The sequence below is a fragment of the Tasmannia lanceolata genome, unplaced genomic scaffold, assembly GCF_043159265.1.
Source record: "Tasmannia lanceolata isolate RefF3 unplaced genomic scaffold, GAP_Taslan_0.1 ptg000015l, whole genome shotgun sequence".
Taxonomy (NCBI): Eukaryota; Viridiplantae; Streptophyta; class Magnoliopsida; order Canellales; family Winteraceae; genus Tasmannia; species Tasmannia lanceolata.
This window is the reverse complement of record NW_027518692.1, coordinates 62,164,523-62,180,751: the sequence shown is the minus strand read 5'-3', so window position 1 is coordinate 62,180,751 and position 16,229 is coordinate 62,164,523. Positions and strand designations below refer to the sequence as shown.

The 16,229-nt window shown below is 37.7% G+C and overlaps 2 protein-coding genes across 2 annotated transcripts; one reads left to right on the top strand and one right to left on the bottom strand.

Annotated features, from left to right (window-relative positions):
* Positions 1-6,063: 6,063 nt before the first annotated feature.
* LOC143892891 (uncharacterized) lies at positions 6,064-11,355 on the bottom strand. The gene is made up of 4 exons (XM_077397803.1): positions 11,269-11,355; positions 8,919-9,413; positions 6,835-7,079; positions 6,064-6,643 (listed from the first exon to the last, which is right to left on the bottom strand). Exons 2-4 carry the CDS (start codon positions 9,365-9,367, stop codon positions 6,405-6,407), a joined length of 933 nt encoding a protein of 310 aa, XP_077253918.1. The 5' UTR covers positions 9,368-9,413; positions 11,269-11,355; the 3' UTR covers positions 6,064-6,404.
* Positions 11,356-11,532: 177 nt separating this feature from the next.
* LOC143892892 (DNA-directed RNA polymerase subunit 10-like protein) lies at positions 11,533-15,290 on the top strand. Its single transcript, XM_077397804.1, has 4 exons — positions 11,533-11,631; positions 13,210-13,268; positions 14,603-14,697; positions 14,956-15,290. Exons 1-4 carry the CDS (start codon positions 11,596-11,598, stop codon positions 14,979-14,981), a joined length of 216 nt encoding a protein of 71 aa, XP_077253919.1. The 5' UTR covers positions 11,533-11,595; the 3' UTR covers positions 14,982-15,290.
* The last annotated feature ends 939 nt before the right edge of the window (positions 15,291-16,229 follow it).

The following is a 16,229-nucleotide window of genomic DNA, read 5'->3' as shown; positions in this document are numbered from 1 at the left end:
GTGATCCAAACCATTCATTTGAATGGTCCTCACATAGATAGGGTGTCCACAAAAAATCAGATCCATAGGATCATCCCAACCATTCAAACTATGGAGGTAAAAATGGACAGACACTGTTTGTCCACAAATCTGCCCATTTTGCCCTCCAGTTTTTGAGGGGTTAGGATGATCCTATGGAGCTGATTTTTGGTACGCACCCTATCTATGATGGGATATGAGGAAAATGATTGTACGGTCGAGTGTACCTAACCTTAGGTACACTCGAGTGCCAAATCACATGGGTTCCACATTTTTTGTGGTCATCTAAACCATTCATTTGCAAGGCCCCATCATAGATAGGGTGCGTACCAAAAATCAGCTCCATAGGATCATCCTAACCCATCCATTTGTGGAGGTAAAAATGGACAGACACTGTTTGTCCACAAATCTGCCCATTTTGCCCTCCAGTTTTGGAGGGGTTAGGATGATTCAATGGAGCTGATTTTTGGTACACACCCTATCTATGATGGAGCCTTGCAAATGAATGGTTTAGATGACCACAAAAAATGTGGGATATGAGGAAAAAGATTGTACGCTCGAGTTTACCTAACCTTAGGTACGCTCGAGTGCCAAATCACATGGGTCCCACATTTTTTGTGGTCATCTAAATCATTCATTTGCAAGGCCCCATCATAGATAGAGTGCGTACCAAAAATCAGCTCCATAGGATCATCCTAACCCATCCATTTGTGGAGGTAAAAATGGACAGACACTGTTTGTCCACAAATCTGCTCATTTTGCCCTCCAGTTTTGGAGGGGTTAGGATGATTCAATGGAGCTGATTTTTGGTACACACCCTATCTATGATGGAGCCTTGCAAATGAATGGTTTAGATGACCACAAAAAATGTGGGACCCATGTGATTTGGCACTCGAGCGTACAATCCTTTTCCTCATATATATATATATATATATATATATATATATATATATATATATATATATATATATAAAAGAGTAAGTACTCCTCAGAGTAGATAACTTATCTACTCCCTAGCTTAAAATAACAGTTGGGGCTGCATTGTTTGGGTGATCCAAAGCATTCATTTGATGGGCCCTCACATAGATAGGGTGTGCCCAAAAAATCAGCTCGATAGGATCATCCTAACCCTATGAACTATGGAGGCAAAAAATGGATAGATTTGTGCATGTTTTTCCATCACATAGACGGTTTGGATCAACCTATAAAGCCACATAATTTCAATCTTACCACCCCCTCCTTTATTATTTTTTAATAAAAAATCTATAGGGTGATCTTAACCATCTGATTTAAGATGAACAACATATTATGAAAACCTCTATAGATTGGAGGGCTAGGATCAGCCTATGGAAATTATTTTTGGGGCACAACCTATTTATGTTGTGTTCCATCACATGGACGGTTTGGATCAACCTATGATGTGGTCCGTACAGTTCTTTGTCGACCCATGCATCAGACGGGGTTTTTTTACTAGTGTAACTTTTAATTAAATGCTCTACCATTCAAAAAACTGTTGATATTTTTAGTGGTATCCAGAGTGGCCATTGATTAGGAAAATATAAGCCTAAGTTAATAGTAGATGGTGAATTTTTGTGGTTGTTTTCTATGGTGCAGCGCAGTGTGGTTGTATACTTGTATGACATTGTACCTGGTTTCTGATAGAATTAAATGCACATCAATTAAAAGCATAACCTTTTGTTTTGATGGTGGTCCATCTGACGTTGCACTTATGGCTTACCTAACTTCAACGTGCATTCCTTCAAGAAAATGTCGGTTTTCTTTCTACTTTGTCATTATAGACTGGGTCCATCTATTGTGTCAGAGATGGACGGCCAGGATCATGTGAGGGTGTGAGATTCATATACTTTTTGGTCCATCTATTTATGGCCCACCCTATGAAATGTTGACATACAACCGTTCAGCCCACGTGTACGGTGGTGATAGAGGATGAACCCATCTTAATTCATCACGGTACCCTATAAACGGGCTCGATGAAAAGTTATAGGTGACTCTTATCACCATTCAAGATCGGACGGTGATGAGAAGTGGCCTTACTTGCTTTGACTTTGTACACATCATGGGGCCCAGTTTCATCTTTGCCCAATTTTGATCTGACGGTGAACAATGGGAGTCTCCATCGATTGATCACCAGATCATTTACATCTAGTTTTTTTTTTATACATGAAGAAATTAAGTGTTTTGAACAGGGTTGTGTTGTTCCTATCTCAGTATTCATTTAGTTAAAAGATTCATCCATATTTCTCAACTAGAAGAAAATAAAGCATATGTGAAAGCTGAAATACTTCTGTGGAAGTTCAAATACGCAATAGATTAGAAGTTATGGGATGTTATTTTTCTTCTTCTTCTTTACATGGTTGAAGAATTCAATTGCAAAGAATAAAAGCTGACAAACTGGGACTCATTTATTTCGTCATGGATTACTTTATTCTATTCTAAACCCATTTGCTATATCTTAAGCTTACGCTAATTATGAGTTTTGTTAAATAATTTTTTTAATGATTTTATAACTACAACTATGCAACTAGAGTCAATGCAAACATACAAACCATGAACAGAAGACATGATAAAATGAGATGAAGGGGGTTGAATTCCATACCTGATGTTGAAGCAAAAGGAGTTGTGTTGTGACTTGCGACTAGTAGGTAGGAGACTAGGAGATATTGACGCGGCTCAATCCGAATCACACAGCTATCGAACTTGTAACCATGTCTTCAAATTGAGGCACGCCAATACCTCCTATTTCATCCAACTCTTGCAGTTTCTCTTCTGATGAGACTTGGGCTGCCAAAATTCATGTGCTAATTAAAAATGATACTTGGGAACCCATAATATATGTGCGAGAGAGAGAGAGAGAGAGAGAGAGAGAGAGAGAGAGAGAGAGAGAGAGCTTGGGAAAAGCCCTAGTAAAAAAAACGAACATGATTTTTTTTATGGGCTAACAAAAGCTGTGGGAGCTCCGGAAGGAAAAGATTGTTGTGGGAAAAACATAGGTAGATCTTCAATAAGAAAGAGATGGATAGAGGGAGAGAATTCTAGTTTGGGAGAAGCCTTAGTAAATAAAACCAACACGATGAATTATGAATATATACGCATAACTAACAAGAACTGTGGGAAGTCTGGAAGGCACAAATTGTTGTGGTAAAAAGCATAGATCTTCAATGGAGAGAGAGAGAGAGAGAGAGAGAGAGAGAGAGAGAGAGAGTTCTAGGTTGGGAGGAGAAGTATACTAAAGAGCATAATGAATTATTAATAGAGAGAGCTAGAAAGGACTTTGGGAGCTCTGGATGACAGAGATATAGAGGAAAAACCAAAGCTACATCTTCATTGAGAGAGAGAGAGAGAGAGAGAGAGAGAGAGAGAGGAATATTTTGGGAGAAGAATCCAATAAGTTGAACGAAAAAAAGAAAGAAAGAGTGGTGATGAGAATGTCTGGCGTGCAGATTATTTAGTTCTTACCTACTAATTCATGGCTTCCCAAAGCTACTTACAAAGCCTTGCTGCAATTGATTCTCTTACCCCAGCGTGCCTCCATGTTGGTTAAAGATGCCACAACACAGAGAGAGAGAGAGAGAGAGAGGTTTTCAGGTCTTTATTACATATGGGCCACAAACTTGAGAGACCTTTTTCCTTGCGAAAGGTCATACACAAACAGCTACAGACCTTTTGGTATGTTTTTGGTTTTGGCGAGTGATTCACCCTCTATATTGGCTTTTCTCCTTTTGATCCGTTTGGCTTCCTGTTTTTGGTTTTGGCGAGTGATTCACCCTCTATATTGGCTTTTCTCCTTTTGATCCGTTTGGCTTCCTGATTCCTCCATTTAATGCCACCTAAATGGAAGCAGATAACAACAACAAGAAGAAGAGAGAGAGAGAGAGAGAGAGATGCTGAACTATGATTAGGCTCGAATGGGACCAATAGAGATGCTGAAGTGCTGAACTATGAATAGGCTCGAGTGGGACCAATAAAAAAGATGCTGAACTATGAATAGGCTCGAGTGGGACCAATAAAAAATGAACTCAAAATTGAAAGATTTTCATCACCTCTAATATTAGGGTTAAGAGCTTTCTCTTTTTCTACCTAGCCAAAATTGTAACTGTTTCAGATAATTCTAAAACACAATACCAATATCAAAAAATATTCCACTAGTTAGGATTAGTTCAATATTCCTAAAAAAAATACAGGACATCATTGAAAATAAAATTTTCAGGCCTACCATGATCTACACCGCGATATGCCATGGAAATAAGAAATAATGTAGAAATAATCATCAATCCCTTAACCTTACCCTTACACGCTCAACGCTTACAACTTAAAAAGATCAAAATTCAAGAGCATCCACGTGGCATAATCCGCTCTCTATATATCTCTCTTGAATTGAGCAACGACAGTACTTCTAAAGGTCTGTCTGTTTGAGATTATGATAACCTATTGTGGAGTCTCCAACCGATTAGGACTCAAATTTAGTGCAATTTTTGGTCCAATAATCGGTTGGGAACTCCACAATCGATTGTCATTATCTAAAACAAAAGGGGCCTAAATGTTTTTGGATTGATAAGCAAGTTAGCATTGTCAATTTTCTACGACAAAGTCTCTAAAATGCGTTAATGTAGAGCTTAGGAACATGTATAATGTATTGATTCCTCCTATTAGTGATTTGATTGACATTTCCCTATATTACTGTACACACTTCATTTTGTCCCACTCGACTTGACATTAGGCTTGATGTGTGGTAACACTTCCATGATGAGAATTGTGTTTCCCAAGTGTTGTGAACAGATTTTCTTACTGGAAATTGACCTTTTGTAATATTTCTTGGGATTGCTAGCGTCCATCGCATAAGGCATTTCGTGTATAGGCTGTTGCATGTGAGAGCAGCCCCATCATGAATGAAGACAAAATGTGCTGAAAAGTGAGGTGGTGTGGCTGCTATCACATACAACAGCCCACCCGCGAAATGCATTCAGCGATGGATGCTAGCAAATCCCATATTTCAAAGTTGTATATATTAAAAGAGAAATTATATGGTAACTAAGCTGAAACCTGCGATCCTTTCGTTGTCTTCAACCAAGACCGTACATTATAACAGAGAAAAATCCCCTCTCAATTTCTGACCACATGAGAAACTCAAAGAAAAGAACCCACTTCCTTTTCTCTTGAATTTTTCCTCTCACACACTTGCTCTTAGGTTTTCCTCACTACCACCCCATTTCATAAGGTATTCAATACCTAAGGGGAATCTCCACTCATCATTATATTTCATTAAGGTATTTAATACCTTAATGGGAATCTCGAATCATTATGTTAATGCTGAAAATTAGTTCCCTGTAAGATGATTAAGGAACTGACCTTAACAACTTGAATGGAATTCTAGTGCTAGAAACTGAAAATACCATGACGGCTGATGATCGCCTTGTTGAAGTGTGTCTTCACTCAACATCAGCGTAACAAATAGCTAGAGAAGACAATAAATTGAAGACGAGTAAGCTCTGAAAATTCCACCAGCTAATAGGTAACTACATAAGTTTTCGAACTGATTATACACAAGCCTATATTTGTATATGTGTATCATCTATAGTTGCTAGTTATTTAAAACTCCTTCCACTTTAATCCCAATTACATATTCCAACTGATCTCTTATCTAAACCAGGACTTGGGTAACTGGTTTTAAAGACTTTTGAGGCATCAAGAGATAGGTTTATGTATGGGAGTTCAAGATAACGAAAAAGCCTAAAACACAAACCGAAAAAGCAACAAAGAAACTAGCTTCTGTTAGAATGTTACAGAGGGCTGCTAGAAGGATGCCACAAGGGGATGTCAAGCCGGGGTGACCTCTGCATGATCTGGCCCACATGCAGGGCGCGCAGATAGAGGTTGTCCTCAAATCATTTTCCAATCTTATAATCCCCATCCGACATGGATTTCCATCAATATAGACGCAAAAACAGAGAACTGAAGACAGGGATTGACTGGTTCTATCACTTTAACAAAAGAGAAACAAATCAAATGGAAGGTCAAATGCAAATCTGGAATCAAACAAAGCCAGAAAATACCCCATTTAAAAGGAAATCCTTACAAAAGGACCGGGTAATCCCTGGCCATAATCCAAAAGAAACAGAAGTGATTTTGTTCAAGTGAGAAGCTTGGGTAACCCTTCTGACAGTAAATGACTAGAAGGACCACGGATGCTCACTTCAATGGAAAAGCTTCCCTCTTCCATTCTCTTCTTCTAACAAAACCTAGGAATCTTCCTTTTTCTCTTTCAAGGGTGAGCTTTGCATAGCATTCAAGCATTAAAATAAATAAAAAAAAACCAAAATTTACAACATATATGTTGTAGCAAGTAAGCGACAAGGCTCCGCCCCTATTCAAAGGCATCTGAGTCTTGCAAATGTTAAATAACCCGTGTGACCTCTCGTTTCACTGCATGGTCTAGCCATAACAGAGCAACTCGAATTCTCCCTTCCATTACTTACTTCACTAGAAGAAAACTGCCTCCTCTTGCAAGGAAGTGACCCCAAAGAACCATCTTCATTGCCTCCACCATAACCCATCCTCTGCTCTCGCACTTCATATGCACGGAGGAGAACCTCAAATGTCCTAATATCTGCATGAATGAAAGCGTTAGTTACAGAAAAGTCATTACTAATCTGTATCAGTTATAGTGAAATTGAGAATTCGAGATGATCAATGCTAAAAAGGCTAAACCAACAAGACACTTCTGAGTTCTTAGTATGGCCAGCAAAATTTTAAACATTAATATCATCCATTGAGAGACAGAACTATGAAGAAGCTTACCTGTAAAATCTGACTTTAGTGTCTCGCATGAGCGTTGCACTTGCTCGATGCAAGGTGAGAATGAGCATAGAACTCCATCTGGCTTCAGCATTTTACAGGCAGATGGTATGGCCAACCAAGGTTGAGGGAGGTCAAGGAACACTGAATCAGCTGCCCCACAAAATTCATCAGGAAATCCTTCACCTTGAATATCTCTAACACCAACTGTAACTAAGCTGCTCAATCCGATTCTTTCAAAATCCTCCCTAATGAGGAAAAAACCAATTTAGAGTCAAAAAACAATACTGTGAAATTATTCTTATATATCAAGATGAGTTGGATTTTATTGAAACAAATGAGACTGGAACAGAAAGCTGCTTTCAATTGTAATAACAACTTACGAAGACAGTGTTAATCATGGAAGAGGCATGCACTCAACAATTTTATGCATTTGACCATATGCCAATAGAGTAAATAGCAAGTGCAAATGTGCAACAATGAGCAGTTGGCATGTGGACATTTAGCAAAAGTGTAGTATCAACAAAGATGTGTCTCAAACGTTCTAGGTAGATCCCAACGTTGGAAAATTTTCAGAATGAGCAGTGCAGTAGAGTTGGTGAATCACGATCTTTTTATGCTTAAAGGTTCCATTCAATCTACAAACCTATTTTTTTTGTAAACATGCGAACTTCAATACCCGCATACCTTAAGGCTCTCATCCCAAGAAGTTGGACTTGATGAATTTTAAATATTACAATCAATCAAGATTTTAAAACTTGAAAGGCCTGGGTCTGAACCACCTAGAAATTAAGTGAAGCATTTCATCCATAGTTTTAAAACTCCGCGTCATCGTGGACTCCCCCGAGTTGACTTCCTTTTCCCTTGGCCTTGTTTTGCGTTCTACTGCCGCGTTTCGCATTTTGCCATCCAGAGTCAATAAAAACTCCTTTAACTCTCTTGAGTTATGACTACGTCAACCGAGTACTCGACCGCGTTGTGCCGAATCGATTAGGATTTTCTTCGAGCACGTTTTGACCCGCATCTGCATTTTGAAACACTGTGTTTCAAGTTTTGAGTTTTTAGAAAATTGAGTTATCTCTTGAACTCAGCTTTAGTCTTGATCAAGTAGAGTTACACCAAGGGGGTTGCACCTAGGGCGTTCCACCGAGCTGAAACAATATGTCGACGACCAAGCTCAAGCATTTACTTTTATAGTTAGAGACCAACGTCTTGGGGCACGTAGGATCCGCTCAAGGATCTACCGGAGAGTCTTTGTCTAAAGAAATGCGTTGAGAAAGGGCAGATGTATCGAACCTTCAACGAGATAGTGCTTTTTCAAATCTCTCAAAATGGAATCTGTTCCAAACATATATGCTAGCTAATAGCTAAGCTAAGATCCCAATAGTTTCCTGAACTTGATCGAGTTATTAATCAGGGAATAAAAATAATTATTTTACAGGTCCTCAAAAAAAACATCGAACTTAATATTGGTTTGATAATGCAATTCAAAAGTACTGTTCTACTTCCACCCCCTTTGACTGACTCATTTTTCTCGGTTGTTTCTTTTCTGTATCTATTTTGTATTTTAATTGTTTCTTTCTTCCTCTAGAGACCTCCGTCTTTGATTCTTTTTAATTGCCATTAAAAAAAAATGCAATTCAAAATATATAAAAACAAATTGCAAGCAAAAGATCAGTTTTCAGATGTCAAAACCAAGCGTAGTCTAAGATAAATACAAACATAAAAAATCTCTAATAGAATTTGTGTATGAAACAATCATAATATAGATTACAACAAAGAACCATATTTTGTCATTCCTTTTAATTTTCCACTCTTATTCACTGTCAGATACTTAGTAAACCAGATGGACATTCACTTTATATAGGAACAAAATAATCTGACATTTATCTCGAGAAAAGAACAAACATCATAAATAATATAAAAAAAGAAGAAACACCATAACTTTATAAATAACAAAGACTATCCTTCATATCTCCAACAGGGAATAAGAAAAACAAAGATACATATTAGAAACTGGCATATCAAATGTCTCACAAGACAGCAACATTATTCGATCAATGTCATCGAAGGAGTCAATGGATTACCTGGCTAAGGCAGCCCTCTGTTCGTGAAAGTCAAATGTATAGATATGGCCAGCAGGAGCAACAGCCCTCGCAAGAGAGGTTGTTAGAGAACCACTTCCAGTGCCCGACTCAAGAACCAGACAGCCAGGGATAATTTCCAAGAATGAAATCACAAAGCTAATATCCGCAATATATAAAATCTGGGTCCTATGGCTTAGAACCAGAGTCCACAACTCAGGAGTAGGAGCTAACAGATAAACAAATCCCCCCTTATTGCTCAGCACCTTGGATCCAAAAGGCCTCCCAACCCAATCAGAATGCCTAAAGACACCAAATCGATTCTGGAGCTCTGAACCTTCACATACTTTGATGGCCTTCATGATGTCATGCCTCTCATACACAATAACCAGATCCCCATTGCAGATGCGGCGCTGGAAAGAGTTCTTCTTTGTTGGGTCAATGGGCAACATCCTCGAAATCTTATACACAAGATCACACAGCTTCAACTACTTTTCACTGCCATATATGAAATTTTGTAAGTTGAGCCTAATAGAACAATAGGAAAATAACCACACATAAAATAATTATAAAAAAGTGGAATTATGGGAAAAATATGATTGGATCTAAAATTCGAGCCAGATGATAGTGATCCATAATCATTTCCTTGAATCAACCTTTTCTTTCCCTCTCTTTTTTAATATTAAAATCAACTTGACCTTTCCTATGCATTTACTAATATGGAAGAAGAGTTTTTGTCGGTTTAAAGGTTAAAGAGGAAAGATCTATTGAGTAGCAACCTCATTGAGTTACAATGATGTGCATATGTACTGCATATCAAGCTCTAGTGTAGGTCAATTCAGACCACCCATCGGGTGGAGCTCGCCTCTGATCTTCCAAGGCCCAAAAATCACATATAATTGACAATTCTGACTATCTGAGTTAACGCGTTTGAGTTGTTGAATGTGGATCAGCACTTATCAATTTTCCATTACGGTCCATTCATAGGCAATTGATTGGATGGTTAAGATCACCTAATCAGACACAAGAAGATGATGAATGTATTCTATGTGCCTCTTTGGGTGCCACCAAAATTAGTTCTTGTTTGCAAATGTGACATTAAAGCCTCTTTGGAAGGCAATAACCATATCATTTGTAAACCTATTATAACCGTTATGTGTAGATAATCAGATTGAACTTCAAATTCTCGGTTTGTCTTGGATTTTGCAAACTGATTCTAAAACTGATTATCCAAAGAGGCCCTGTCTGTTGTCTTCATATACAAGAGTCGATGATGCTAATGAGTGAAATACAAGCTACAAATGGACTTCAAGAATTCAACACATCCAACACTTGTACAAAATTGCAAATGAGCAAAATCTACACCAATTAAATCATTCCAGAAAACCAAGGAAAAAATTTCAAATTTTCATAATTCGGAGGAGAAAAATTCTCACCCAGTTTCTTTTTTATTTGTAGGATTGTTTGTCTTTGGTCATTGAAAACGTATTAATTTTGTACCGGGAATAAAGTGAGAAAACTACAAAAATATGAAGGGTTTCAGACAACAGAACCTTAGAATAGAACCATAAAAACGAATGGCAATTGGAAAATAAAAAGAAACGAAATAATCGTAAAAAAATAAAGGGGTTTTTGCAAAAAGAGTCACCAACTATGGACTTTTTGCAGATAGAGTCGTGTAGTTTCACATTTTGCAAATCAAGTCTTGGCATTTGGCCATGTTTTGCAAATCACGTAATGTTAATCCTATCTTGACAAAGTTCAAACGGAGACGATTTTAAATTAGAAAGAGACAAAACTACCCTTTTATTCCCAAACGTAATATCCCTCATTTTTTTTCTTCTAAATCCCAAGTAGGAGAGGGAGACAAAGAGATGCAGGAGGAGGGATACGGTTTCGTGATTACGCATTTTTAGATTTAATCAACCTGAACTAACCCAATTTTAAGGTAAAAAGTCAACCTGATTTCCTACAAATTGACCCAAGTTGCACTCCCAAAATCAACAACAAACAATACACATTATTCGGATGCGGGAATTACAAAGCAATTTCAAACAAATGAATGGTTCGGATCAACCAAAGGTTTATTGTATCAGGTTTTGGTTGTGCTGCAGCATGGGTGCCCCACATTACATCAATGCATGCCTCTCGATGGGTGCCATTATAAAAACTAGGGGTTTGGGAAGATAGTAGTATCCCACACATGGTTTTAAATTCCGACCGGACCGAAATTTCAGATTTCGTTGAGGACCGAAACCGAAACCGATGAAATTTACCAAATTGCAAATAATAAAATTGCAGAATAGAAAACCATAAGACAGCATATCAATCAAAATATGTTACTTCTACATACCTCAAATCGCACCATCTCTCTCTCTCTCTCTCGCTCTCTCTAAAACCCTAACCCTCTTTCTTGTGGCCTTTTATAGAGAAAATACCCTTTTATAGAGAAAATACCCGATTTCTGGTCCTTATTTGAATGGCTTATACCGAAAATACCCTTACTTAGATAAGTAATGACATTTAAAAATAGTTCTAGTGGGTAAGGTATTTAGATGGCAATACAGGGTTATCTTTGTAATTTAAAATATTTCTTTCTTTTTAGTCAAAACTCGTCGTTATATAGAGCGTAGAGACTAGAGTAGAACTGTGGAAGAGGAGGAAATTAGGGCAGAGGAAGATGATTATTCCCGTTCGATGCTTCACCTGCGGAAAGGTAATTTTCTGCGACGCATTACTAGTTTTGTGATCTGATGATTTTATTTAGAACGATCAAAATATGTTTGATTTCTCTTTCCTTAGCCTATTTCTCTTTGGCGATTAGGGTTACAGCTTGTTGCCCTAATTTTGGAGAGCCTTTCGAATGCAGCCTCGTAATTTTCTACTGCGCATTATTATTATGTTTTTGATCTGATGATTTTCTTTAGAACGATCAAAAGATGTTTGATTTTTCTTTCGTCAACCTGTTGCAGTTTGTTGCCCTAATTTTTGATCGGTTTTCGAGATCAGCCTCTAAGTATTCTAGGATTTGAGCCCATTCTCGATGAACTGTTATAATTTTTATCTTTTACCATTCTAGGATTTCTTCAAGGCGATTGTGTATGTTTGATTTTCTTTTGTCTATGATTTTCTTCTGCAATTTGGATTGGAGCTTGTTGTCTTGATTATTTTCCAGGTTTGGATATCAATCTCTAAGTTTTCTAGTGCTTCGAGGCTAAGACAAGGGGACATGTTTTTTCTACGTTTAATTTTCTTTCGTTTCTGTTAGTTTTTTTTCTACGTGAATTCGAGTGTGGCTCATTGCCCTAATTTTTGTGAGTTTCAGCATCGGTCTCTGTTTTCTTATGGTATCTGTCAAAATTTGTGTTACTGTTCTTTTGTTTCATCGTTTTTAGTGTTTTTTTTTTTTTCTTCAACCAGATGGTTTGCTTTTGATTCTCCTACTTTCTTCATGGATTATAGTTCTTTCTCCTACTTTCTTGTAGTGCTTTGAGTTCAAACCTAATTTTTCTTGTGAAACAACCAATTGCTCCAAAAGCTTAAGCTGTTGGAATTGGTGTTAGTTAATTATTTATATTTCAACACTCCCCCTCATGTGTCGTATTTTTTGTTTGGGTTGGCTGTACCCGTGGCACCTGTGACCCCTCTTTTGCGTTGGTTGTACAACCTGATTTAATTTCGGGTTTGGTTAGGGGTGAGGCCTTGGCAACCCAACCTTCATCCTCTAATCTCTAATTTGACCCTAGGTGAACCCGTGGGTTGGGTTAGGGTTGAGAGATTTAGAGGCAGGTTGAGTTAGGGTTGACCTTCCTCAACACAAGGTGAGGTTAGGTTGGGTTAGGGTTGAGGGAATGCTATCTCGGGTTGGGTTAGGGTTGGCCTCAACCAGATCCAACCCGACCCGAGTTGCACTCCCAGTTTTGGGTTGGCCTTACATGTGGATTTTTAATACCAAGGAGTTGTTGGGTTCTGAACCCAGGACCTGCGTGAGGCAATAGCTCTGATACCATGTGAAACAACCAATTACTCCAAAAGCTAAGTTGCTAGAGTTGGTGTTAATTAATCATTTATACTTCAACATTCTAATGTAGTTATTAGACTGGTCTCAAATTTTCCCTGTATCTGTCCAAAAATATGTTATTTTTTCTTTCATTTTCTCATTTTCAGCGCATTTATTCTTTCTGTTTTTTGGCCAGGTGGGTTGCTGTTATTTTCCCTACTTTTTTTTTTCTTTTAGGGTATTTAGTTGTATCTAATTTTTCTATTATTGCTTTTTCCGGATGGGTTGTTGTAGGTGATCGGTAACAAATGGGATACTTATCTTGATCTTCTCCAAGCTGATTACTCTGAAGGGTGAGAATGACTCTCTCTCTCTCTCTCTCTCTCTCTCTCTCTCTCTCTCTCTCTCTCGTGTGTCTCTGTATGTGAATGCGTATGCAATTATATGATGTCTGCATGTATTTTCAAGGTTAATACTTATGACAGAAGTGCAAATAGGGTTCAGTGGTCTGATCAAAACTTTACTTCCTGTAGATCCTAGAATGAATGGGCCATTCTCCAAAATATCCTGCATCGGACAATCCTTATCCTCAAACTTTTTGAGGTCTTTGTACCATTTTTTAATTGTCTGAGCTGTCCATTTTACACCCTATAATCATAATGCGTAGGATGTTGACGATGGTCCAATAGATAATATTTTGGTGGGCGCGACATATTTACTATGGCGACCTCCAAATGAACGGTTCGAATCATTAAAAAAAAAGGGTTCCCACTTGTGTGTTTACCTGCCCTTATCTATGTAAAAATAGTGATAGGCAATATACTAGATCTCACACACACACACATATACACATTTAAGTATACATATTTGTATATGTGTGCATGCAAAAAAAATTATATATAGTTATATATTTAATATAGGCTACTGATATCCACACAACCATGTTTTGATAATGAGATGACTCAGTTTGTTTTACACTTCTTGATTGGCTCCTGAGCGTTTTGGGAATTGTAATAGCCTTTGGCAGCAGGTTGCCTCAGGGTGTTCTTAGCTTATGAGGTCTCTAGTATTCTATATCTTGAGGCATATTCCTAGAAGCATACATGCCTCTGAAGCTATGCCTCAGACATTGAGGTGTATGCCTCAAAGAACCTCAGGTCTGATACATAAGCCTCACATGCATGTATGTTATAAAATGTAAAGGGGCTACAGCCATCTCTATATTTTTTTCAATTTGGATTTTCTTTTCTAATTTAATCTCTGTTTTTTTTAATGGTAGCAATTTTCATTATATAAACAACTGAAAGACCGAGTTGGTCTATCCAAATGGAGAGAATTGGCATTGTCATGGCCTAAATTTTAGTTGGCATTGTCATGGCCTTGATCAGGTTCATTGGTGTAGTTGCCCATTATGAGTCTAGTCTACTTCCTCAGGACCTATCATGATCTGATGAACCTAGCCTCCTTGATCATTGGTGATTTATCAAGCACCCTTTGAAGGTCTTGCCAAGCAAGGCTTAACCCAGATTGTTTGCAGTCTTTGATCATCACAAAGTCTCGCTGAGTCATTTGCCTTGATTTTCTCTTTTAATAAAATTCATGTTACCATTTTTTTGAATGGTATAAAATTTATGTTACCATTTAAGAAAAAATAGAGTGGTTTGCGTGTGTGTTTTTTTCATGGCAGGGATGCTCTGGATGCGTTAGGCTTGGTGAGATATTGCTGCCGCCGGATGCTCATGACCCATGTCGATCTCATCGAGAAGCTTCTCAATTACAACAGTAATCCCTCCCTCTCTCATTTGATCTCTCTATGTAATCAGGGATTTGCTAGGCAATTTCGCATAAAGCCATTTGTGGCTCATTTTTTCAGGACAGAACAGCCACCTAGCAGCAGTTTTTTTCTTATTCATTTAATTCATCTGAGGTGGCTGTTCTCTCTTGAAAAAGTGGGCCGTGAAATGGCTTTCTGCAAAATTGTGTAGCAAACCCCGTATAATTATTTACCATGCATATCAACGCATGCTCTTCTGCTTACAGCTCTGGAGAAAAGTGAGACCACTTGATGGTGTGCTGCTGATGCTACTACGCTTTATCTATCAATGGGATTTTGTTGGGACTAGTGTAAGGCCTTATAGTGGGAAATCTTGACGATGCCCCCTTGCCACTTGTTTGCTTGTTTAACGTTCTCGGTAAGCATAGAATTGTGACCTTACAGTACAAAAATGTTGGAAGTACATGGAGTTTAAAAGAGACTTTCAAAACATTTTTCTTAGGATAAATATTGCTATGTAGATTATGGTGACCTTAAATATTACTATGTAGATTATGCTGGTCTTGTTCTTGGTATAAAGACAATTGAGTTTGGTGTTTCATTTCTATGTTCTTCTTTGTTAACTGTATCCGATTCGCTGAAAAATAAGGGAAGGTCCCCTTTGGTGCTCTGCTGTTGTACCCATGGATAGAGATTTCTTGATTCAGGAATTTTTAAGGTGGGACAATTCTTCTTTAAAATCAGGAATAATTGGGACTAGTTTGGGGAAAATTTTGAAGCCACCCTGATGTTTTTCTATCTGCACTCTACAGGGCATTTTTTTCTCAATTAGACAACGAAAAAGCCTGGAAGTGTATGTGTTTGCTAGATTATGAAGTGAATATTTTGAAACATTTTTTTCAATAATTATGATTTTTTTTGCGAGATTTACAGAAGATATATTAGACATTAACAGATTATTTGTCAAATTTGGCTGCAATTTGGAAGATTCTTAATTAATATAAAAAGTGATGATTTTTTAATTACTAGGGATCTTTTGAAGTTTAAACGGGGCATTTAGAGGGTGTTTGAATCTGGGGAAGAAATTATTGAAAATAATATTCCATGGAAAAAAATTCCAGGGACTAGTTTAGTTGCAATTTTCCTTGAAAACAGGGGTAGTTTTTCAATTTTGGAAAAAAATAAATAATGGAAAATAAGTTTGGCAAAAGCTATAAAATTTATTTTCCATGAAAAAAATTCCATACATCTAAATAACAGGGGTTTTTGAGCCAGTTTGAGCTGAACTAAAATGGCCACTTCGAATGCCACTAAAATTGCACTTCATATGCAAAAATAAGGGCCCGTTTGGATAGATCTGGCGGCTCATGTTGAGGGAGGGAGGGAGAGAGCGAAGGGGGTACTTCGTATTGGAGGGAAGAGGTTGAGGAGCAAAGAGGGTGAAGGAAACAGATCTGTGGATTTCAAATTTCTTATTTGCACAGCTTATTTGGAAATCTGATTTTTTTTCAGTGTCAGTCGCTGATTTGGAAATCCCTTT